Raw genomic sequence first — 27,379 nt, 5'->3', positions numbered from 1 at the left:
TGTCAGGTAAATAAAAATTATGAAAAGACTTGTATGGACCCATTTCCCAGGTCCACCTTTAATGTGTTTTGCAGTGTGGATGGAAAGTCCACCCATGAAACTAGATTAATTGTCCTGACTGTAATGATCGGTTATACCTATATATTGATTCTATGGTAAACAGACTGTCTGGAAGTATCTTTTGGAAAAAAAAAAAAAAGACAGTGTTGAAATAATGGATTTTTCCGCGTTCGTATGGATGGCGGCTATGGACCAGATGTGAGTAACACCAACTAAGGGCCAGTTCTCTATGAGGGATCATGCCCTGAGTCTTAGCACTGCTCTCCTCTTCATCTATCTGTGTCTCTCGGCTTTGTCACAATATTACTGCTTGTCTGTCTATGGCCTTTCTCCTTCCTTCCTGAATGCAGCCTCGCCCAGTGCTGTGAGCTGGGCCCTCCACGGAGAAGAAACCTGAGTTTGTTGATCCTAAGGTAAATGCTGGTGTGGAGGCCACGGGGGCATTATCTATCAGGAGACAGAGAGCCCTCTCAGACAATGCCTTGCACACTCCACATCACCCTGTTTGGCCCCGGAGGATGGCTGGTTAGTCAATAACGGGTAAGATTCTTCAAGGGAGGGACAACCTAAGACAGGCACAGTCGCAGAGGGGCCATCAGGAGAAAACTTGGGGGCCAACAGAGGTGAGGCACAGAATCTCACCCCCACACACACCTATGCAAAGGCCTAATTCTTTACCCCTTCTGAGAGAGGTCTCCTGCCCCATGACTGCTTTACTCCCCACGTCCAGCTCAGATCAGAACCCAAGTGACAGAGACCTAGTCAACAGGGACTGCCTGCTCACCACAGCAGGAGACAACAGCAGCTACAAGAATGGGCCATGTCTGGATGCTTTTCTCTTTCTTGATTCCCATTTTTTTCTATGCTCTTTCCTTTTCCTTTCTTTTCTCAGCAAGGTTCTCCTTTGACAATAAATTTAATAAAGAGGAGAAAATGTTGGAGTAGCCTTATAAGTTTCCTCACAGTGTGGTTACATCAGGCAGGAGATGATTGGCTTATGGATATTATCTTGCTTATGTATGATTGATGGGCACACCCCACTTGAACCCTATAACAGTTGTGTGCATTCCAAAAAGAAATTGAGCTATTGGATGTCTACATGAGGTTTGTTATTAGCCAGTTATCACCAGCTCCCATGACTGAGGTAGCCAAAGTAGCTGAGCAACAAATTGACCACACCAGTGACAGAAACGTATGCTAGACAGCAGATGAAATACCCAAGCCGGCCAATTATGATGGACTTTAGTGACTAAGACTACATTTACCTATATGGACAATTGTTGGGAAGATTATTAAAATAGATTTTTCCAAGAGTATTTATATTACTGACAGACCTAATTAACTCCTTAAATGTGAGGGTTAAGAGAAAAAATGATAAATACCCTGTAGCCTGTAAGACTATAACTTATTGCATCATTAGTTATTGCCAGCTAATATTTCAGAGCTATAATATGCTGAAGTTAATATTCAGGCTTTAAAACAGGTGTATGTCAAGTAACCAGACCTAGGCAAACTGCTGGTCTCATAATCCCTGAAGTGACTACTTTAAATATTATTCCTTGCTTGTTCAATTGCGGCCTTTGTGGCTATGTCTTAAAACTTACAATGTATGGATTTTCTTAATGTTTGACTTAAATTACTTCCAAGATCCTTCATGGTCAGATAAGTGCTGATAGAAGGATGAGACTAAATAATGATGCTCTAGAAGACAATGTAATGAATAATGTGAGTGAGCCCTTTGCTCTATGGTCTATGGAGAGACAAATAAATAATGTGAGTGAGCCCTTTGCTCTATGGTTTATGGAGAGGCCTAAATGCCATGGCAATGAAAATGTCTGTCACTATGGCCAAACACAATGCGTCCCAATAAAATTGGGAAAAGATTAAGAATCTTCTGGTGAGTGTTTGGCGAAGTAATAATAATCCGAATTATTGTGTTGATTGTGTTAATGAAGATGATGTTTTCTACTAATTGTGTTGTGAAGATGATATGTTTTCTACTAATTCTTTTTGTGTTTCAATGGCAGATTGTGATGACCTTGGACCAAGAGTCAAGTGACTGAAAGAATTTCCCAGTTACATTCTTTTTTTATATACTAAGAAAGGGGGAATATGTGGGAGACCAACGTTACGTGTGACTGAGTCACACCCCCTGGCTGGGTACTGAGGCGCTCAGTCACAGAAATGTGGTTGGTGTCTCTTGCATGGGTGTGTCTTGCTACAACCCCATGGGTGAAGCTATGCTCACCTGTTCCTTTGTAATATAACCCCTTGCCCTATTCAGGATAGAATCTTTCATGGAAGTGCCTTGTGTGTGTCCCCTTCTCTTACTGTGCCCTTGGGTGTGGCCTACCCAGGTGTCAGTCAACCTGCTGACAGTGGACATCATGAAGATACTCAGCCCCCTGAAACCTGACGCCTTGCCTCATTTGAATAGCTTCCCTCAATAAAAGGGGTCAGCACTTGCTCTCGCTCTCTCTCTTTCTGCGGACCCTTAAGGTCAGAGGAGCCATCACAGCGACCCCAAAGAAAAAGGTATTTGTGTCTTTTGTGTGGTTATTTTGAGCAGCCCACTTAGCCCAGTTTAACTGGAGTGACCCCTGAACCTTTTAGTCACGAGAACAGAAACCCAGCAGAATGATATTAACCAAATTGTACTTTTTATATCATGTGTATGTCTGAATATGTAGCAACAAATTCCACAACAATGTATAATTAAAATGCACCAAAATATGGAAAAGCCCAATTATAGTTTCTGTCTTTCTTTCACTTGACTCTTTTCACTCATTAAAAAGAGCCTTATTCTTGGGCATATATCAAAGATTTGCAATTATATACTATTGCAATTTCCCAAAGATGTAAATATCATTTGGAGCAAATAACAATCTGATGAAAAAAATCTAAAAGAAATTTTCTGGAGAAATTTTAAATTCCATAGAAGGCTTTGAAAATCTCTATGTCATCAAAATCACATGCGTGTTCAAAGCTTCCAAGGCATTCCAAGAAAAAGGCCTGGGGTTTAATGTTGGGTTTTTGGACCCACTTTGAAGCTAGGCTCAACAGGAAATGAAGATCATGAACTTGAACGTCTGGATCATTGAGAACATGTTCCAATATGTATAGAGAAGAATGAGAGAATTAATGGCATAAAGCATTTAAGAAAGCATACACAGCTGTTAGCGAATCTCTGTATTAGTCAGCTTTTCAACACTGTGACCAAAATACCTGACATAAAAATTAAAGGACAAAAGATTTATTTTGGCTCACAGTTTCAGAATCTTCAATCCATGGTCAGCCAGCTCCATTGCTTTGGACCTGGGATGAGATAGAACATTATGACAGAAGAGAGTGGCAGAGGAGGGCTGCTCAGCTCCTAATAACCAGAAACCAGAGAGAGGGAGAGAGAGGCACTAAAGGCAAGATATTCCCCAGAGTACATCCCCAGGAACACCCCCTTTTACTTTGTACACTTTGAACACCTCCCAATAATTCTTTCAGATTATGACTCCTTAAATTGATTAATCTATTGATGAGGCCAGAACCCTCATGATCTACTCATTTCCAAATAGCCCCCTCTGAACATTGCCATACTAGAGACAAGCCTTCAATGCATAAAACTTTGAAGGACATTCCAGGTCCAATCCATACCATCCACTAAGCCAGCTGAGTAGACTTCAGTGGGCATACCAAAGGAAGACAGAATTAACATAAGTGATCCAGAAAAATTGCTAAAGTAATTGGTGACTTTTAACATAAGTAATCCAGAATAATCCTTTCCTTCCAGGGAAGGAAAACATGATTTTCAGAATACGTTACACTTTACTATCTAAAATGCTGTTTTGTTTTGTTTTTAAAAGTGAATCACATAAAAAAAAAATAGAGAGAATGAAAAACACAGGTTTAAAAAATAGTCCATATTGGACTTAGGAAGTCCAGTATTGGATTTAGACAAAGAATAATCTGAGATACATAGAGCTATGTTATTATGCATCCCATATAATTAAAAAATAAATCCTAGAGAGGATTTTGCCTTGCCCACAGCCTTCTTGAAGGCACTCTTGACCTCTTTGTTCCTCAGGCTGTAGACCAGTGGGTTGAGCATAGGGATGACTATGGAGTAGAACACAGACGCCATTTTGTCAGTGCCCATGGAGTGACTGGAGCTGGGCTGTAAGTACATGAAGATGCCTGACCCGTAGAAGATGGTGACTGCAGTGAGGTGGGAACCACATGTGGAAAAGGCCTTCTGGCGTCCTTCAGATGAGCGCATCCTCAGGATGGTGATAAATATAAACAGGTAGGAGACTGAGATGACCAGGATCGAAAAGAGGTCATTGAAACCCACCACAAAGAAAATAACCATCTCACTGACATAGGTGTCCCAGCATGAGAGAGCCAGGAGAGGAGGGCCGTCACAGAAAAAGTGGTCAACCACATTGGCCCTGCAGAAAGAGAGTCTGAAAATGTTCCCAGTGTGGATGGAGGCATTCACAAAACCACAGATGTAGGAGCCCACAGTCAGACGAGTACAGGCAGCTGTGGTCATGGTGGTGGTGTAGCGCAGGGGTCTACACACAGCTACATAGCGGTCATAAGCCATGGCGGCCAACAGGAAGCTTTCTGTAATGATAAAGCCAACAAAGAAGAAGAACTGGGTGAGACAAGCATTGTAGGACATGGTTTTGTCTCTTGTGAGGAGACCCACCATGACCTTGGGAGTGACAGCTGAAGAATACCCAAAGTCCACCAAGGACAGATTACTGAGGAAAAAGTACATGGGAGTGTGGAGATGGGAGTCCAGCAGGATCAGCGTGGTCATTCCCAGGTTCCCAACCAGGGTGCTGAGGTAGATAAGGAGGAAGAGGATGAAGAGTGGGATCCGCAGTTCTGGGTCATCTGTTAGCCCCACCAGGATGAACTCAGTCACCTCTGTACTGTTCTCCATTGGGAGTCATGAGGCTGCCCTGTAGCAGTGAGAAAGGAGAGTCAGAATGACAAAGGAAAGCAGGACTGTGCTGAGCTCCCTCAGCAGGTCCCCAGTTTTGCAACACCTGGTTCCCATGTCTGAAGCATGCTGTGACAACAGAAGGCAGCTGTCCATTAACAGCTGCTCACAGTGTCTTCCGTGAAAGGATTTTGCAGGTAATCCATTATAATTTTCAAGCTTCATGAATGATTGAACTAAGATACCAAAAAGAAAATACTTTGATAAAAGCATCAGATTTCTAACTGGAGCACGTCCTAATGCCTTCCAACCTTGTAAAACAAATAAGAATTATCCTTGAAACTTGAATAGCCTAGTGTCTTGGCCCTTTCTGGATGTTACCAAAAAAATACCATATACTGGATCGAGTATAAGCTATAAAAATTTATTTTTCCCTGTCCTGAATTCTGGGAAATTTAAGACTAAGAGTCTGGCAGACTCATGTCTGCTGGGGACCCGTTTCCTATTTAGAGATGGTACTTTCTTACTGTGTCTCACTTAGTGGAAGAAGCCCACAATCTCTCTGGGGTCTCCTCTATAAATGCACTAGGCCTATCCATGAGGACTCTTCTCTCATGGCTTAACCACCTCTCTTATCCTCCATCCATTTGGAGCTTAAAATTTCTACACTTGGGGGCTGGGATTGTGGCTCAGCGGTAGAGCGCTTGTCTAGCACGTGCGAGGCCCTGGGTTCGATTCTCAGCACCACGTAAAAATAAATAAACAAAATTAAGGTATGGTGTCCAACTACTTCTAAAAAATAAATATTTTTAAAAATTCAACACATGAATGGGGTTGGTGGAGAAACAGAAACAACCAGACCATAGCATTTAGCAAAATTAATATGAAACTGAATTAATTTTACTTCTACTGACTTTTTGTTATTTTCATTATGTCAAGAAAAATGTAATATGATAGTGGAAGACTCTTAAATATAGTATGTCCTTAGTCTAAAATGATCTCATGGTACAAGATGCTATGCATATTCCAACACAGAGAAGACAGTAGAAATTCTTGTACAAGGATTAAAGACACTAAGAAAATAAACATTTTTTACTTTTATTACATTAGTACAACTTTTAGGTTCTGCATCAGTTCTCCCTGATTTAGAAGTGACTTATTCAGAGTGATTAAGGTGCCTTTTTTTTTTTTTTTTTTTTTGTACCAGGGATTAAACCCAGGGACATTTAACCACTGAGCCACATCCCAGGCCTCTTTATATTTTATTTAAGGGCAGGGTCTCTCTGAGTTTCTTAGGTCCTGTTGGGATTACAGGTGTGTGCCACTATGCCCGGCAAGGTACCCTCTTAATTCCTTAGAAAAGTACTCATTTGAATCAATACTCCCAATAAAGATTTCTCAAATTTGGGGGCAGGAGAGTACTAAGAATGTGTTCAAAATTTTTTACCAAATTTATTCTCTACATATAAAATCTTATATTTTAATTCAACATCTTTGTGGAGGACAACAACATCAAGCTTGTTTTAGTGTACTGAAAAGTAAACAAGAGCTACAAAGATTCTCTGGGGCACCTATTGATCTTTGTATTATCTTTTGTTCCACACACAGGAAACTTTCTTATGGATTGAAATGTCATATAGTTAGTTCTCAGGACAAACTCAAAATTCAAATCTTCCTGACAAAACACTCTCTTCTCTGTATCCAAATCTCGTGTATTTTTCAAAGAAGAACAAGTTTCAGAGCTTTCCTGAAGTCTTCTTCAAACCTTCCCCTTTGTACACCACTATGCTAGTATCATTAATAGAATGTATTATTTTTTACTCTAAAATTTAATTTTACCTTAATTTGTTATTTTCCATGTATAGAAGCCATAATCAATTATGATGTTAGCTATTAGATATAATTTATTGATCATTTACTACATTTCCACAACCAAACCAAACACTGTGACACTTTACCCCAGTTACTCCTCACAAGTCAAGTGAAATACTATTCCCAATTCACAGATATGAAAACTGAAGCTTCCGGATGCTTAGATACATTCTGAAGACTGTAGAAAGTAGAAGAGGTGAGATGATGTGGGAAGTCCTATCAGACTTTGAGTCCAAGTCCAAGCGCTTTATCAGGAGAATATCATGTCAAATAAATATTTATCAGAAATATTATTTCAAACTTTTAAACAATATTTATCAGGAATATCATTTTAAACTCATATAGTTATTTCTCAGTACAAACTCAAAAAGTGAATCTTCCTTTACTCACTGGCTCAGAACTACATGATGATACCTGACCTCATTTACATTTTATCCATTAATCAGTCCATGAAATAGTTAATAAATTGTGTCACCAATACCTAGATAAGTCTTAAGTGGCATAATTAGAACGTGAAGTCAGGTCCTCTCTTTCTTATAATTAGTTTTATCTTGTGTAAATTTATGACTCTCTATTTCAGTGTATTTTATAACTGATTTCTAAACCTGACTTATCCCTCACTTATTAATCTTTGCTCCTTCTGTCTATCTTTAAAATAAGAGTATAACCTTACGGATTTCAATAATATTTCTTATTGATACCTTATTTGATCTGCTCAATAACCCTGAAATCCACCAAGATAACTGTTACCATAGTCTCTGAAAAAGAAAACTGAAATAAATATACATGCTCTAATAAAAACTCATTATTGTTGCCGGGTACAGTAGCGCATGTCTGTAATACCAGAGGCTTAGGAGGCCGAAGCAGGAGGATTGCGAGTTCAAAGCCAGCCTCAGCAACAGCGAGGCACTAAGCAACTCAGTGAGACCCTGTCTCTAAATAAAATACAAAATAGGGCTGGGGATGTGGCTCAATGGCCGAGCACCCCTAAGTTCAATCCCTGGTAGCCAAAAGAAAAAAATATATATATATTAGTGTTTATATATACAACTTTTAGATGTATGAAACATTTTAAAAATTCACAGTATTCAAGCCAAAGCTCTGAATGAGCCAAAGGAGAGAGGTCTGCTTTTATGCATTTCCCTGGTTATTTCAGCCCCTGCAGCTCTGTGCAGACAGCTGATACGACTTAGAGGCTTACCTTCCTCCCTGATCAACACAACCACGCAGGTCCAGCATGGTTGTATACGATCAGGTCTCAAGGCAGAAATTCAGTCCTTAAAAGAAGGAAAACATCTTTATTTGGAAAGTCTTTAGGGTTTGAACTAAAAAGTTTTAAATTTTCTAGAGTAGGGAAAAATTGAAAAAAGAAAGAAAAGGATTATTTTGGCTTTGGAATCAGCCAGCGTAAGTTGGAGTCCAGAATCTGCTGCTTTTTCTTCTTGGATAGTCACTTAGTTCATTTTAACTTTCATGTCTTAATTTATAAAAAGCCCCAGTAACGGCAGGCTTCAGCCTCAGTCTGAAGACTATCACCATGATAAGGAAATGAGAGAATCTATATAAGAATGCCTTTTACTTGGTAAGAAATGACAATCATGATATCAATCAATATGATTGTTATTGGTATTTTTCCCCTCGACATTGTTGTAGGCTGTTAATAATATATCAATGGGGGGAAGGTCATTGTTGCTATCAGATGCTTAATAACAATTGGGTAAATAAATGAATGGCCAAATTGACTCTGATTCTTGGGCTTCTCCTTTTATATGAAGAGAAATGGAGTTAGGTCAGTATTTGAAAGGTTGAAGAATGAGAACCTTGAGGTAATTATGTAGTTATTGAGCTCTCAGGGAACTAATACCCTGTGAAGTTTACAAGGCACTCTATCTCACCTAACTAGGAATCAGGGACTACAGTGTCTACAGGGATTTAGCTCTGCTTCTTTGGAAGATCTTGGGTATATTTACATTACTTGAAGTAACTTTCTTTGAAAATGAACAGATCAAGCCACAGCATGACCTCTAAGGAATGCAATTTGACTTAAGTATTAGGAGATAGGTATATAGATTCTGTCACTGCATAAGACAAGTGGATTTCAAGAACTGGCCCTTCCCTTAATTCACCTTAAATGTTTGAACCATTGAGAAGAAATGTCAATTCGTTCATCTCAATGGGTTTCAGTCATAAGGACAAAACTGAGGAACACAGACCCATACAAAATAAATAAATAAATGCTTTTACTCAGGGTGTTTACATCCCAATAGAAAAGATGCTAGACAAATAAAAACCCTAAGAAACACATCAACGGATATGGGATATATATAAAATAAGCTATCTAGCTACACAGAGGAGAATGAGAGAGAAAAGAAGAAATCTTCTTTATACTGATTGGTCTGAATAGTTATTCCAGCAAAGTCTAATAATGACCCAAAGTATGACATGGGAAAGATCAGCCCAAACAAAATGAAAAGTGTGGACTGAAGGACCTGAGTTTCAAGAAGGTCGGCATACTGCAGTATAGTGTCCCCTCCAAAACTCATGTTGAAATTCAATAGCCTGTGTAACAGGGGTGAGAGGCGAGAACTTTCAGAAGTAATTAGGTCATGAGGGCTCTGCTCTGGTGAAGGGATGAATGTCATTTTGATTACAAAATGGGGTTTTAAACGTGGCCTTCTCTTGCTCTTTGGTCTGGCATGCACAGTGTCTCAGCGCAGGGTCCCTTCTACCATGTTGACACAGCAGGAAGAATCTCATCAGATGTAGCCCTTCGATCTCAGACTTTCCAGTCTCCAGAATTATAAGAAATAATTCTTTTTCTTTATAAATCACCCAATCTGAGCCATTCTGTCATAGCAGCAGGAAACATAGATAAAAGACACAGCAGAATCTAAAAGAAGCCTTTCAAAAAATAAAAAAATAAATAAATAAAAGAAGCCTTTCACTGACAGTTTTCAGTTAAGCATTCTCCCCAAACAAACTGAAACAGAAATAGTGCAACATCAGCAAGATGGCAGAGTATGAGATACAAATCTTCTTCCCCCAACAAAAACAACAAGTAAACAATTACCCATGAATGGCAATAGCCTTAGGAGGACTCAGAGGACCATTAAAGAACCAAGAGCAAGACACAGGAGAGCCAAAACAAAGGGGAATAACCATAAAGAAAAGGACCACTGGGAATACGGGCATAACTGAAATGTCTGGAGATGGCTGGGAACAGAGCTGAAGAGTAGAAGCTGATCAATATCAGCCATGTAATGGGTGTCACAGTGGTCCCCAGGAATCTGCTATGATGAGAACACGATCCTTTGTCACCACGGTAGCCAACATTCATCCCTACCACAGTACCCCCAGAGAAGGAGACAGTGCTTCACCACCTCACACCCCATCCACAAAGAAGGAACCACGATTGTACTCTTCCATGACAGGCACTATTGATACAGCTTTGACTGTTGAGAATCTCTGCAATCTTCACCAACACCAACCTAAGCTAATACAACTACGCAAAGACTACGCCATTGCACCCTCATAAGAGTCAAAACTGCTACCCCCCTCCTAGTCAGTGCTCTACAATCCCCAAGAGAGAGGGCCTTTCCTCACCATAACCAGCCCATAACATCTAGAAGAGATCATTGATACACCATTTGTACAGACATAAACTCAAGTCAACAAAACCATGAAAAACCAAGTAAACACATCACCACCAATAGAACACGTGGAGTTCCCAATTTAAAAAAAAAAAAAATTCAAAGAAACAGATATTAAGAATTCAAAATAATTATTTGAGCAGAAACAAATGAATTGGAGATTACAAAAACAAAGAGAAGATCAATTAATATAAGGGTTGGTTTTGTTAAAAGATAAACAGAACTGACAAAACTTTAGCTAGACTCAAATAAATAAAACAATACAGAAATACAAGAGATAATAAAAGACTGCCATTAACAATTATATACCAACAAACTCAGTAACTTAAAAAAATATGATTTACTAAAACTGTGTAACTTACATAGACAGATCATATAGAAAATATGGACAGGCAAAACCAAGTAAGGACATTGAATCAGTAATTAAAAACTTGCCAACATGAAAAGGCCTAGCACCAGAGCTTCACTGGTGAATTCCCCAATTACTTTATAGAAAAATTAATGCCAGTTATTCTCAAATTGAAGAATCAATTATTTAAAGAAAAATTAATGGCAATTTTTCTTAAATCCTTCTAAAACATTGAAGACAAAGGAACACTTTGAAATTTATTTTATGAGGTCATCATTACCTCGATGCCAAAAACAGAAAATGACATTATAAGAAAAGAAAATTACAAGTGGATATAAATAAAATGTTAATATAATATAAATAAAGTGTTCTCAACAAAATAATAAAAACTGAATTCAGAAGCATATTAAAAGGCTCTTACATGATGATCAAATGAGATTGGACTGCACAGATGTTTCAATATATGAAAAATATTAAAAGTGGCATGTCACAGTAACAGAGTGAAAATCATATTATCATCTCAAAGTAGAAAAGGAATTTGACATTCAGTGTCTTTTTATGATAAAATTAATAAAAGGACACAAAAAATGTATCTCAACATAATGAAAGCTATATGTGACAAGCCCACAGCTAAAATCATTAGAATCAATAAGATAATTCAATAAAGTTATAGAATGAAAAATCAACATACCAAAATTAGTAGTGTTTATATACATTAAGAAAAACTACCTAAAGAAAAAGTTTTTTAAAAAATCATAGTTAAAATAGCATGAAACACAATAAAAATACCTGGAAATGTGTTTAAACAAGTAGGTGAAAATTCTGGACACTGACATTGTGTAAGTACCGTCTGTGAATTAATTGCCTGTTGCATTTCTCAGAATGTATCTCCAGCATTAACTGATGTATGGCTATGTGTTACAAAGTTTTAGGTGCCAACACAGTATGATGTTAACATGAAAATGTGCATATCAGCCAATCAAACCGAACAAATAGCCCAAATATAGGCCCCTACTCAGACAACCCATAGTTGGCATGGGCACTAAGAACATGCAATAGAGAAAGGATAGACTCTTTAATTCACAGTGCTGGGAAAACTGGATACACACATGCAACCAGATGAAATTCAATTCTTCTCTTACACCACTCACAAGAAAAAACTCAATCCGACCAAAGATTTAAAGATCTGAAATTTAAAACAAAAATTCTAAAAGGAAACACAGGAGAAATCTCCCTCATATAGATTTCGTGAATGATGGATTTTTGTTAACTTTTTATTTTATTTTATTTGGATTTTTTAGGTATGTATGACAGTGGAGTGTATTTTGACATATCACACATATTATACATATTACACATACATTAGACCTATTACACAGAAAGCATAACTTACTCTAATTAGGATCCCAGTCTTGTGGTTGTACATGATGTGGAATTTCACTGGTGGTGTATTCACAGGAAAATCATGTCCAATTCATTCTACTTTCTTTCCTATTCCCATCCCCCCTCGATGATGTTTTTGCTATGACACCGAAAACTAAAGTCAAAACAAGTGCAACTGTGTTGAACTAAAAGTGTCTACCTGGCAAACAAAACAATCAACAAAATGAAAAGACCACCTATGGAACGGGAGAAAATATTTGCAAGCCATATATCTGGTAATGGGTTCATATCAAAAACTTACAAGAAATTCATACAACTCAATTGCAAAAAATAAATAAATAAACCAGTTTAAAACTGGGCATAGGACTTAAATAGACATCTTTCCAAAGAAGACATACAGAAGGCCAATCAGCATGTGAAAAATGTTCAAAATCACTAATCATCAGGGAAATGCAAATTAAAACCACAATGAAATATCTTACAACTGTTAGAATGGCTAAACAAAAATTCAAAACACAGAAAGTACTGGTCAGGATATGAAGCAAAGAGAACCCTTTTACACTATTGGTGGGAATGTAAATTGGTACAATCATTATCGAAAACGATAAGGAGGTTCTTAAAAAAATTAAGAATAGAACTATCATAAGCTCCAGCAATTCCATTTCTGGATATAAATCCAAAGGAAATCACTATCTCAAGAAGATATCTCTACTCCTATGTTCATTGAGCACTACAACCAACAGCCAAGATACAGAAGCAATTGAGTGTCCGTCAACATATGGGTAAAGAAAATGCAGTATATATGAACAATAGAATGACCAACATTCTATCATGTATGTACACAACATGATTGCCATACAGAAAAGTAATAAATTTCAAAAGATCTATAGTTAATGATAATATATTATTATATTCTTGAAAACTGTCAAAAGGGTAGATACTGAGTGCTCTAATCACAAAAACTACTATGTGAGGTCATACATTTGTTAATTAGATTTAACCATTCCACAATTCATAGATATTTCAAAACATAATGTTATACACAAGAAAAATATACAATATTATCTGTCAATTTAAAAATATAAATAGAAGGAATACCAATCTTATAAAAAGTATTTCAGTAATTAAAAATGAATGGATATATTTTATCAACATTTATGTGGTCAACATACCTTGAAAACAAGACCCACCAAGAATATTACAAAAAAGGGAGAAATACAGGCCAATATCTTTTATGAAACTAGATATTAAAATCCTAAATAAAATATTAATAAAATTCCATCAATATATAAAAATAATACTAATGTAGAATTTGGACTATTTTCATAAGTGGTCTTACTGAACTGACATTAGAAAATCAATTAATAGAATTCACCACACTAATAGAATAAAGAGAAAATTGTGATCACTTCAATACCTAGAGACAAAAATCGCTGGATAAAACTCAACTCCAGGGCTGGGGTTGTGGCTCAGTGGTAGAGCGCTTGCCTTGCCTGTGCAAGGCCCTGGGTTCGATCCTCAGCACCACAGAAAAATAAATAAATAAAATAAAGGTATTGTGTCCAACTACAACTAAAAAATAAATATTAAAAAAACTCAACTTCATTTTTGGGTTTTTTTTATTACTGTTGGTTTGCTTTCTTTGGTTTTGCAGTACTGGGGATTGAACCCAGGAGGCTCTACCACTGAGCTGTATTCTAGCCCTCTTCATTTTTTTTTTTCTTTTTGAGACAGGATTTCACTAAGTTGCTGAGGCTGCCCTCAAACTTGTGATCCTCCTGCCTCATACTCCTGAAAAGCTGGGATTTACAGGCATGTGCCACAATGCCTGGCTTCGATTTGTGATTAAAAAAAAAAAATTAAACAGGAAATGAAAGGGAAACATCTTAAATCTGATAATGTTTAATCTATAAAACCCTGTCACAAATACCCAAGAGGCAAAAATATTTAAATCACTCTCTTTAACAGTTGAGGTGGTTATATATTTTCACCTTGACCCAGAAGAAATTGAAAATTCACTATCATCCAGTACTCCCTGCCCTTCTTTCTTTATTGACCTCAATAGGTGTGTATCACTTTCTCACTAATAACCTTTATTTTGTGTGTGTGCTTAAACTTCTTTCTCCTGTAAAAGTTCCATAAGAGCAGGAAAGCTTGTCATTTTTTCCACTATGATGTGGAATATACTACATTGCTCCTGTTTAAGGGTGCAGAAACTACCTGGCATCCTTAAACAGCAACAGGCATACATTAAGAACTCAGTGAAAATTGTTGAGTTACTTGAATTCTCTTGATATATCCTGGTGGTGAAAATTGAGGGTCTTCTTGTGGGAATCCTCATAGATGTGAAAGAAATTGTGTGTGCAGGGTCCTAAATAAAGTTCTCAAGGGGCTATTTCAAATATAGCTATCCCAAGACTGACACCTGTCAATCATAAATTGGCACTTGGTCTTCTATTTCATGTTTTCAAACTTTCCATTCATTTATTGATCGCCCATTGTTCTTTGGCTAGAGATCTTCCTTTTATCTGGCTGGAGCCATCTCTTCTAATGAAAACTAAATAAAAAATAAATTTCCTTAAGTATTACTCTCACTGGATGGAGCAGGTTATATTTAAGTTTTGGGTTTTGTGTTGTTTTTTGTTTTCATTTTTCTAGATCTGAAGCATGCTTCAGGCATACCTACCTTGAAAACAGCAAAGCATTTTTGTTAACAACTAGACTTTCCCCAACATGTGTCTTAACCTATATGATGACCCTAAGATCTCAATGACTTTCCCAGAACCTCTTTCAAACCCAGGGCTCCATTTTTCTCTACTTGTCAAAATGATCTTTTTCGACTTCATAAATTGAGATATTAGAAAGATTTATAACATACATATATTATGAATAAATGTTTTAAACTAATAAATGAATAGCTTCTTGCTTTATGGCCTCTACTTAACAAAAACTTGTTCTTAAATACCACCATGTCCTTTCTTAACATAAACTAAATTCATCACAAAATGTCTGGGAGATTAAAACAAGTTTCTAAGATATAAAGTTAAACAGCAAGGATCTGCTTTCTCTCTCTTTTCAAAAAAACAAGGCTGAAAATGACAGAGAACTGAGAAGGAAATTGACAGAGTCCAGAATGTAATATAAAAGCTCTACCAAATCCCTGAGAGAAAGCTGGACACGGTAGCTCACAGCAAATTGGGAGGCTGAGGCAGGAGGATTACAAGTTCAAAGTCAGCCTCAGCAATTTATCAAACAAGGAACAAAGGGAGGGAGGTACTGAGGGAAAAGGGGGAAGGAACAACCCCTAGAAAAATCCTAGCTGCTTTTCTTTAAAAATAAAATTGCAAACTAATCTTAAAATTCATGAAGACATTCAAGGAATCCAAAATTGCCAAAACAATTTGAAAAAGAAATAATTGGAGAACTTAAACTTCCTAATTTTAAAATTTACTCTGATGAGAAGTCACTTTACTAAAGTCAAAGAGACAGATAATAACCAGTTGAGGATTTGTAATATTGGAGACCTCATTCATTTCTGAGTATAACTCCTATGTATATGGCAAAAATAATTAAAATACTTGCCCATAACACAAACTTATACACAGATGTGTATAGAAACATAGCCAAAAGTGCAAAAAAACCAAATGTCCATCAATTGATGAAAGTATACCCAAATTGAGGTACATTTATGTATCTGAATATTATCCAGTTATAAAAAAGAAATAAAGGGCTTTCAGACATTATAGCATAAAAACAGAAAGTGGATTTGTGATTTTCAGGGTTTAGATGGGGGAGAATGGAAAGTTACTGCCGCCAATAAGCCTCCTTTCAGGTGACAGATTTAGATAGTGGTACTGGTTGCATTACGTTGTAAATATTATAAAATCTACTGGGTTTTACATTTTGATGCATGAATTTTGAAGCATCTAAGATATCGGTAAAACTGTTAAAAGAAGAAAGGAATGAAGAAAGAAAGGAGGGAAGGAAGGGAGGGAGAGAGGGAGGGAAAGAAAAAGAAAAAAGAAAGTCTGTGCTGTGGTCTGAAGCAATTCAGTAGAATTCAGAACAGTACATGGATAGTTCCCTAAAGCAAATCAGTAAGTGAACATGTTATAAAAAGAATGAGATCGATAGCTTACCACCTATGTAAGTTTAAAGTTTATTTATAAAATAATTCTATCATTTTCAAGGAAATGCATATGCCTAAATATATTAGAGCTAATGTCTTTGCACAAAAGGAATTGAGGCAGGGTTGGGAAGTAACATTAAGGAGAAATGTAGTTATATAATAAGATAGAAGGGCAGAGACCAAAGAAGGCCATCAACTGTGGAGCATGACTAGCTACACTTTATGACCCTGTGTTCTTCATCCCCACAAACAGTGCTTGACACTCAATAAGTACCTGAGTGCTTACACCACATAATTCTTTAGGCAGAAAGCAGTTCTCTCAAAAAAAAAAAAATGGAAAAAATTACGAAGTGAAACAAATGTTTTATTCTCAAATGAAACTAAGTTGGCTCAATATAAATCTGACAGTGAACATGAAAGAAATTCCCTTAACACAAGATCCACTCAGTTATCCAAGATAGTCTATAGAATAGAATTTATCCATTCTGTCCAAAAGTAAAGGCCAATAGCAAATTTTGGAGGGTTTTCTTTCATCTCTCAGGCATTTTTATAAGTTTAGGGTTGGTTTACACTACAGAAATGTGTCATTGGATACAGCCACACATCTTTGCCTTGGCAGACATTCGTAGACCTGGCAACAGGAATGCTCCAAAACGTCTCAAATAAGAGCTGAAGTTTCCTAGAGTGGTAAGTAACTCCGTACCCTCATTCCAACACTTAGCCCCTCTTCATCCAGCTTAAATGCTAGCGATGCAGAAGTGAATTTGATTGTTCCTTAACATCAAGGACTTCAGGCTCAGCCGGCAAGTACCATTCGGAAGAAATGGAAGAGTATGGTTTCAGAGAACACAGTTTTCATGGAACATAAACTTTTAAGCCAGCCAGCAAGTTTCAATAACAAATCTACCTCTATCAGATATTTAGAAAGTTGTGTGGTACCTTTAAATTTTAGTTTCCATCTTAAAATAATAGAAATTATAGCATAAGCTTAATAAGTATTTTATGAAAATTAAACAAAAAATATAAAGCATGCTTATAATCCCAGCTACTTGGGGGCTGAAGCAGAAGGATCACAAGTTCAAGGCCAGCCTTGGCAATTTAGAAAAATCAAGCCTCAAAATAAAATAAAATAAAGGGCTGGGGATGCAGCTCAGAGATAGACACTAGCATGAGCTACATATATAAAGCACCAAAAATAATGCTTGGCCAGAGAAAATGATTGGCCAATGTGAGACTCCTTCTCCTCTTTTCCCTTTTCCTTAAGAAGTAAATGGTGTGTAAGTCTTGAAGGACATGCAATTGTATTGGGAAGATTTGGAAAAATGAAATGAATATTCTGATTCTTGTATGATAAGAAGTGAAAATATATATTGTATAATTTGAATTATTTGCCAATGGACAATCTTCCAGTTGCAATCTGGGTACGTTTATATATGAGATTATGAAGTTTAAATCAATATGACTTTGTATAAAGTGATTTTATTATATTTATATAGAAGTAGCTTTTTTTTTCTTCCATGCAGCAAGAAGTAACCATGGGAGAGAGGCAGCCTGGCAGGGCTGAAAATTTAAGAGCTACTTGAATCCTCAGACTAGTAGGCAGGGAGTTTAGGGTATAAATACTTCAGCATGTCTTTCCTCCTTCCTTTTGATCACCTGCTGGCCAAATACATCAAGGGGCCACAAGAAAAAAGAGTCTAGATAATGTGGTTCATGAATTGAACCTCCTGTGACATGGAGGACCAGAGAGATAAGCACAACAGAAATAAAGAGGCACAAACAGAAAAGGCAGCATGACTTCACTGAACTAAATAAAATTTAACCTTCACATATCAATTCATCAATGATGTCAATCATAGGATAGTCAACATGCATGCTAGGGTCTAGCACATATTAGGTGCTCCACACATGTATATTGAAAGAACATACCTGTCAATCATTCAATCAATGAACATCAGAAGTTTGGGGGGAATATATTGTCTTTATTATTTTTATATAGTAATGGTATACATTTATAAGGTACAATGTGATATTTTGACTCAAGAATATATTGTGTAATGATCAAATTAGGGTAATTATCATATCCACCTTAAATTTTTATCATTTTTATACTCAGTACATTTAAAATCGTGTCTTCTATTTTGAGACACACAATGAATTATTGTTAACTAGAGTCATCCTGCTGTGCAATAGAGCAGCAGAATTCATTCTTCCTATCTAACTATAACATGAAGGGCCTGCCTAGAATAGTCAAGCTAGTGCCACCCCACCCCACCCCTACAGTGAAGGCTATGCTTCACTTATAATCTGAAGTGTTCTTTAAAAGAGTTTTCTTGGATGTGGACTGACAAAAACACTCCCTGAATGAACAAACACTGGTGAGCAAATAATTATAGACATTCCATGGGGTTTTTTAGGGTATTTTTCTGTTTTACTTAAAAATATATAAATTATTCACTTCTGACTTACAAAATAGTTACAGAATTACAGAGTGTTTCTGTTTCAGAACTCCCCCTGTCTTTCTCTCCCTCTGTCTCCCCTACCCATCTTCCGGTTTGTCTACCTCTTTCTTTCTCTCTCTCATTCTCATTCTCAGTCTCTCCCTCCTATCTTGTAGGCGGGATAGAGGACAGATTACAGGAAGCTGCAACCTGTAGGAAATGTTACTCAGGCTTTACAAAGGAGGAAAATCTACCACATACAACAATGAGAATGGACCCAGAGGAGGTTATGCTGAGTCAAATCAGCCAGGCACAGGAGGCCAAAGACCACTGGATCCCACATGCATGAGATGTCTATCACGGTCAGACCCTTAGAAGGGAAAGCAGAGTGGTAGTGGAGTTGCCCAACGGAAATGAAGTTTCAGTTATGCAAGTTGGATAAGTTCTAGAGATATGCTATGTACACTGTGCCTAGAGTTAACAATACTGAATTGGACACCTAAAAATACATTAGGAGTGTAGATCTCATGTTAAAGAAGAAAGAAATAAAGATATTTACTTCTGACCTAAAAGACAATGACAGAACATTTATGCTTAAGTTTGCTTTCTCTCTCTCTCTCCTCTTCCCTCTCCTTTCACTCCTGCTGTTGTGTAGGCTGGATGAGGACAGATCAGGGGGACTTTAAGCCTGTGAAGAATGACTTCAGCAGCAGGTCCTGGAAATAGGAGAACGCCTCCTAAATCAGAAGAGAGAATCTTAAGGTTCTGTACCTCTTGCTAACATCTCTGTTGAGACATGTTTAAAACACCTCACAGCCAAGGAGAGAACTCACCAAGCCTGGTGTGATACACAAAGGTATAAATATAAGTGATGGCTCAGACAAAAATAATTTAGAATGAGACCAAGGACATTAAAAACTAGGCTGAAATGTATGACACTGGTTTCCAATTCCTCCTCCCTCATAAACTATGGTAATCTCTGGGGGTAAATGACATTGCTAGATTAAGTCTATTACAGATCACTGCTGTCCTCAGTTAACTCCTCAGTGAAAAAAAAATGATATGATAATACCCATCAACTAAAACACTAAAAACATTTGCTAGTGTGTACTAAGCTGTACTATGAATTAGAAAATGGTCTATAACAATTAGGTCATGAGACTTCTATAAGCTTCGTGGAAAAGATACTATTGTGATTGCCACTTTAAATATGGAAATTATAAGAGAGGAATTTTAGTAGTTTCCCCAGGATTGTACCACTGGTAAATGATAAAATCATATTTGAAACCTTGGAGTCTGATTGCAGGAGCCACAGCTTAAACTACCATGATTAAGTAAGATAACACATGTTATAGAAAGCACTCAACACATAGAAGTGATTTCTATTATTTCATCCAACTATTGCTTTCATGCATTCTACGCTATTCTGATCCCATGATAGTCCACAATTGTATATTTCTTTCTTGCATCAAAATTTATTTCAGTCTTGGTTGACTTTATCCATCTCTGCTCATATGAAGGCTCAAAATTCACTCAGAGAATGAGATTTTCTCAATTCCTAAGAAGATTTAGCATCTCTCCACTATGCTCTGAAAAGTTCAAGCTTCTGGATTGAAACCTCTTGTCTTCTGTGCATTCATGTGTTCATCATTCTAAGAGGAGGTTCATAAGCAAAAAAAAAAAAAAAATTAAGACAACAGCTTTGGCCTTCCTAATTGAAACATGGTTTCTCCATTTATGAGAAATTGGGGTTTGACACTTTTCTCCCTGATCTGAACTTTCTATATCCAATGCCAGGTATCACTTAGATTTTTCTTTCCATAAAAACCCTGTGAAATATTGGTCTCAAAATAAGTTTGTTGCCAGGAAATTTGAAAATAATCTTAAAATACTCCCCTCCTGGGGAGTCACATGCCCATCAACCTATTAAAAATGCTGAAAAGTTCCATTGTAAAGCAATAGGAATGCTTTTTCCTAACTAACCTAACTTACTCCCCATAATGCTAATGCTTGGGAAAATATCCAATATTAGACAGATGAGTATAATCCATGAAATTCCTGAAGGGTGTCCCCCTGGGAGCATTGCATCTCACAATTACTTATATTCTTTTAACATTTCATGCCAACTTTCAGGACAGCTCATATATAATTTGTCCATTTTTCATGATGCCCTGTCATTCACTGGAATGCTCCAAAAGGACACGTGGTTTTTGTTGTTGTTGTTGTTGTTGTTTGTTTTGTTTTGTTTTCCATGTTTATCTTAAAATACTGTCAAAGTTTCTGGAATGTAATAATTATCAATAAATAATTCTTGAACAAGTGAATAACACAGAAGCTCTTGTTTGTTTCATTGATAGTGAGTAAAGTAATCATTAAATATTCCAGTAGTCCAGGATTAAGAAGGGTCCTGGATGTGAGACTCTTAGTGCTAAAACCAGAAAGTTCCGGGGAAACCAAGACAAGCTGGTCATGCTAGGTGGCGGTGACTTTTTATAGTTGTTGATTTGGGATTTTAGTTACACTATTTTTTCCCCATCTCTCTATGTTTATAAAACACTAAACAATGACCATGAGCTACTTGGTTTAATCCTCACAACACTCCTCACTTGCCCCCATTTCACAGATGAGGAGATTAAGACCAAGGTCTCACGTCTTGCCCAGGATCCCAGCCTTATCTCACTGTCTGGCTGTACAGCCTACACCCCCTAAGCACTTCACTCCCCTGCTTTCCAAAATGAATTCTGAAGGTGCAACAAATTGTGTAACATTGTGAAATCCGTCTTTAAAAATAAGAGCTCAGTTATTCCTGTGGAAAGCACCGTGGACAAGCATAATCCACTCCCTGCTGGGTGAGATAGAAGTGGGAGAAAGGAGCCTGGAAAGCCATCATCTTAACACTAATCCAAGAAGCGAGAGAATTTGAATATGAGCTTTCAATATGTTCTACACAGGGCCAGCAAGCTGAGCGCTATTTTTAGCTCTAAGTTATGAAATACAATCACATGGGCAGGTGGCCTACATTCTCAGTCTTATATGTGGCGAGTGTTACAATCTAAGTGAGAATGCTGCTCCACCAGCTGCGCTTGGATAAGGCAGCTGGAGTCCTCCAGACAGACTCTGGTCCTGCTGAGCAGGAGAGCTAGCTGATGCTGGGGAGTGGAACACAGAAAAGTTAAGGTCAGACTCAGTGCTGTCACTCGGGCTATGTGGTGTGGGGACAGCCGCAAGGTTCTTATTGTTTTGCCTCAGTTTCTTCATCTGAAAACCAGGTGATGATAGGGAGGTCAGGATAAAGTCGGAGCCTTCCAGAGTCAACCAAAGAGTGGACTGGAAGCCTGGTTCTACCACTTCACACCTATGTGTCTGTAAAATGGGAAATTCGATTCACAAATCACAGGTTATCGTTTAGTAGAAGTTGGAGACATTTCTCCAGCTGTTTGGTCGTCCATCAGTCACTTCATATCTCTGAGCCTTGGTTTTACCAACTAGAAAGGTAGGATAATAAACGACAACAGGGTGATTGTGAGAAACAACAAAAGTGAGAGGCTTAGCTGAGATCACAGCACACAAGCAACCCTCAGGAAATGGTTGGGGATAGGGTGGTCTCTAGAGTGCTTTACAGGAAATGGAAATTTTGAGCACACTAACCTCAAAAGCTTCTTACTTCAAAAAACAAGCCTGGAGATTGAGAATTGTATTCTGAAATAGTTAGAAACACAAATCACAAAACTGAAGGAGGTAAAACCAAATTTATTTATTTATTTATTTATTTATTTATTTATTTTGTACCAGGAATTGAACTCAGGGGCACTCAACCACTGAGCCACATCCCCAGCCCTATTTTGTAGTTTATTTAGAGACAGGGTCTCACTGAGTTGCTTAGCACCTTGCTGTTGCTGGGGCTAGCTTTGAACTCACCATCTTCCTGTCTCAGCCGCCTGAGCTGCTGGGATTACAGGCGTGTGCCACCGCTTCCAGCTAAAACAAAATTATTTGAACATCAGATGTTCTCATAGAACTGGGTGTGAGGGAGGAAACCTCACAGATTGGCTGAAAGAGACCCCGAGGCTGTGATCCAAGGTGGCTTCCCAGGTGTGCGCTCAGGATCAGCACCTGTGATACTAGCAGCAGCCACAGCAAACAGGAGCAGAAGTCCAGCTGAGGTGCAATGCAACAAAGACACAGCCAACCTTCAGGGACCTGGGGAGCAAGGACAGCCCTCAGGCTGTCTCAACAAAACAGGACGAGGGAGCCAGATCTCTGTACCCCTTCATGACCAGTCTTGAATGCCAGTAACCTGAGGAAGGGATCACAGCCTGGGAGAGGTGGCAATTCCTGGAAGGAGTTTGCCTGTGAGAGCCAGGAGGCTCACCCTGCTTCCCCATGGGAAACGCTATTATTGACATAAGAGGTGCTTGGAATTGAAGAAGGGACGTGTGAAGATATAACAGTCAACTAGGAATCTACAGAGAAGAGGCCACTGCCATTAACTTGAAAAGCAACTTATGGGCTCCCAGACATGACGGTCCTCTTGCTTTGGCTACACTCACATATGATTCAGATAGAAAGTGGCCATAATCTGAACAGGGAACAAAGGGTGATGGTATTGAAAACATCCAGTGAGAAGTAAACTAAATGGGTGCTCACAAGCACGGAAGGGGTTGTGGCTACCCGCCAGAGCAGCTGTGTTATGTGAGGCAATGTGCAATGGCAGAATGCAGTTCAAAATCTGGCTCAGCCACTTCCTGGACAGGAGACTTTAGGAGACCACTTCCTCCCCCCATGCTCCTTCCTTGGTAGCATGTGATGGTAGAACAAACGTAGCCCAAAGGTCTCTTTCACCAATTATGAAACAAGTGTGAATCTTTGTTATAACTGTTAGCAAAAAAAAAAAGGACTACAAAATGGATGCCTTTATATTAATTCATTTTCTGCTAGGTTAAATTTTATGGTGATACTTTCTCTGCATTATTTATTTTCCTGCTGATTTTCCACCTGTGATAATTATAGACTTCTCTGGTATTATCCAGGGCTTTTTTTGCCCTAGTCTTTAACATTGTACATTTCTGCTTTTTCAGTCTCGCGAGGTTAATGACTTATCTCTTGTCCACTGTAGAGTGTCTGGGAGACTACTTCTTACATGCTAGAGACATTGGTCTTGTGTAATTAAAGAAATCAACTCCCAATACTTTAAAAGGGGGAGGGGAGGAGGTGATTGAAAGGATACTAAGAGGTTCGTAGAATCAAAGGAAAACTGGAAAATGTCAGGAAGCAAGAGCATTTCAGTGGGGCTAAGGAACAGAAGTCAGAAGCAAAGAAACTGTCTTCTGTCTGGAAGGATCTGGACAGAATCCAGATTGGAGGACATGAGCTCCAGTCCTCCATGCTGTCCTGGCACGACCTTTCAGATCCAAGTTTAGGAAAGTGATAACTTTCATGACCTGAGTGCAGAACTGGTGTCTGCCAGTCTATCTGCCTCCATGTATTTCTCTCTCGGAAGCTCTCTCCAGAGGGCGGGGAAGGGAGGTTCTTCTTGCCTTGGCAAGACAAACTTGAGAGCTCTTCACCCACCAACCCAAAGAGTTTGAGATCAGTTCCCAAGAAAGTCAGATGTTTTTAAGAAGGAAAGTGAATCCTGGATGCACAAAAATAATGACCAATGTCTGCTGCTAGACCAGGTCCTTGAATAAGTTTTTAGATGGATGCGTGATCACACATAAGCTGACCAGTTTCCCTGACGGGAACAAGTGCTTCATTTTAACACAGGTGTATAGGCAATTCTCCCACGGTAGTTGGGATCCTCCCTTTAGCTCTGATATCTGTCTGCATGATATCCACGATTTCTTTAGTTTAAATCTGTGGCTTAAATTTGAAAACTTTAATCTGAAAGAGAATACCTGCTACAGTCAGGCTCCATCACATCGATCCAAACTTATTTTCTAGTGCTTCTTTTCACAGATGTTATGTAACACTCTCTGCTAATGCAGCTGCCTGGCTTCCTTCCCATTTTGCTCTATCATTTTTTGTCTAAAACAAAATACTCTCTTCTTTAATTTCCTCCCACCCTGAGATTTATCTTTCATTACTCACCATATTATATGTATCTTTCTTTGGGGTTTATGTAATTTACTATATATAATTAAAGTTACTTATGGCAGGTCTTATCTCCCCCTTTAGTTTATACAATAAACTTCTTGAATATAGGAACTCTGTTGAATATAATTTTTGAACTGAGATATATGTATAGAAACACATGTAGCAGAAATTTATATGAACTTTTTGAATATAGGAGTTATGTGTGGTATACTTTCTAGAAAATTTTTACTGTGATGCATTTTTAAATAAATATATGTACATATATATAAATATTCAGTATATTGTGTGTACTATGGGTGTTTGTGTACATATGTGCACTAAATTTTTGCTGGTTAAATATATTAAAAATATCTTCTCTCATACACACACACACACACACACACAAACACACCCCTTGTGAAATATAGAGAGGCAACTGAGAAATTCTACATCATGAACAGGGAGTGAGATCCTTGGGCTTGGAGACGGAAAGCTCAGTGGTAGGATCCTACAGAAATTCCTCTATGAAAGTATGATTCTCTGTGAGGATGTTTTTATTCTCAGGCTCTGCCTCTAGTCTCATGGAAAAGAGTCCCAATCATCTGTAGAAGTAATGGATTCAGGAATTAGTGGTTCACTCACTTAATCTGAATGGTCTACTTTCTTTCAATCTCTCTTTCAATCTCCTGCCAATATGCCGTGTCCAATCCCATTTCCATACCCAAGTTCCAGTGTTTGGTTAAGAACACCCCATTCAGCTCTGCTTATAATTGCACTACCAACAGCACTACTGTAGTTAAGATAGGGTAGCAATTTTGCAAATGCTTTCCTGCCAGTTACTTCATTCGATTCTCAGAAGAGCTTGAGGAGGGTAGGGCTGGGGCTTTGATGTCCGCTCTGATGGTGAAGAAATTGGCTCAGAGACAAGAGGTTATATGAAACAGAGAAGCTGTCTCTTATCTTGGAATTCTGTGGCTCAAGTCCTGCCTCCTCCTAGGAACCTGCCCTGTTCAGATGTTTCTTTTTCTTTTTCTTTCTTTCTTTTTTTTTTTAGTTGTAGATGGACACAATATTTTTATTTATTTATTCGTATGTGGTGCTGATCAAACCCAGGGCCTCACACATACGAGGCAAGCGCTCTACCACTGAGCCACAACCTCAGCCCCAGATATTTCTTTTTTATCCTTAAAGAGCTCTAGTTATTATTCTCTGTATTACTCACTTGACAATGGACACGAATGCTGTGAACTGTTATCTATCTAGAAACAGGTGCCTTGTCCCACTGCATTATTTATAAGCTGCTCTTGAAGGAGGCACGATTGTATATCATTTGGTTTCCCCACAGACCTCACACCACGCCTTTACTGCAGCTTGTGCCAGTGAAGAGTGGCTGGAGCTTGGCTCTCTCTGTGGGCTGCAGCATTCAAAGAGCCAACTCCAACCACGGAGACTGAGCACAAATATGCCCTCATCCATTCCTGTTCTGTGGAGTACAGGGAAAATTCCTGCTGGCAAGGTTATTGAACACTTGAGTCATTAACCTCAAAGTGCATTACATCAGCCAACACATATTCAGGAAGCTTTGTTTTGCTGAAGTGGGAATTACATCTTAGACTCTGACATGTCTTTGTGTTCTCCAGAGCACTTTCCACATGATAAGGATTCATCCCGAAAGACAGTAAGCGATTTGAACATCAAATAAGACCTCTTTTGAAATTCACCAAATAGATGGCTGCTTTTCTTTTCTCAGCAGATTAGGTAGGGAAGACAAAGAGGTACAGATCTTCACTCCTCTTTTTAAACAGTAGTCAGGTAAGTAATTTCTCAAAGCTTTGGTTTCCTCAACTGCAAAACTGAAACCCCAAAACCTATTGTATGGTGAACAAATGAAAAATTTAGACATTTTAAAAAATTAGCATACTACAGTGATACATGCCTAGTCATGTATATTGCGGTACAATTCACAATAGCTGAACTACGGAACCAGCCTAGGTTCCGTGAATACATGAATGGATAAAGAAAATGTAGTATATATGCACAATGGAGTTTCATACAGCCTTAAAAAATGAAATTATGTCATGTGCAGGAAAATGGATGGAACTTTAGGACATTATGTTTAGTGAAATAAACCAAAGTCAAAAGGTCAAGAGTTCTGTGTTTACTTTCAGATGTGGAAACTATGAAAACTAGAGAAGAAGAAAAAAAAGAAAAGCGAAAATAAAAATTAAAAATCAGCAGAATAGAGGAAAAAAGACCAAGGGGTGGGAGGAGGGGATAGAGAGGGAAGGACTGGGGAATTATTTTGATCAGATTATAATGTTATATCGTGCGCATGTATGAATACCTAACAACAAATCACACCATTGAGTATAAATATAATGCACCCAAAAAATGTGGAAAAAAAAAATAAGGATGTCTTTTGACTCATCAATATTGCATAGAGTACAGAGTATCAAAAAGAGTCAAGCAAGATTT

The 27,379-nt window shown here is 38.0% G+C and overlaps 1 protein-coding gene across 1 annotated transcript; it reads right to left on the bottom strand.

Moving 5' to 3' along the window:
- Nucleotides 1–4,060: 4,060 nt before the first annotated feature.
- LOC114100067 (olfactory receptor 5B12-like) lies at nt 4,061–5,005 on the bottom strand. The gene has a single exon (XM_027944675.2). It carries the CDS (start codon nt 5,003–5,005, stop codon nt 4,061–4,063), a length of 945 nt encoding a protein of 314 aa, XP_027800476.2.
- Between the last annotated feature and the right edge of the window lie 22,374 nt (nt 5,006–27,379).

The sequence above is a fragment of the Marmota flaviventris genome, chromosome 9, assembly GCF_047511675.1.
Source record: "Marmota flaviventris isolate mMarFla1 chromosome 9, mMarFla1.hap1, whole genome shotgun sequence".
NCBI classification, from domain to species: Eukaryota; Metazoa; Chordata; class Mammalia; order Rodentia; family Sciuridae; genus Marmota; species Marmota flaviventris.
Note: the sequence above shows the minus strand (reverse complement) of the source record. Positions and strands in the feature narration are given on the sequence as shown.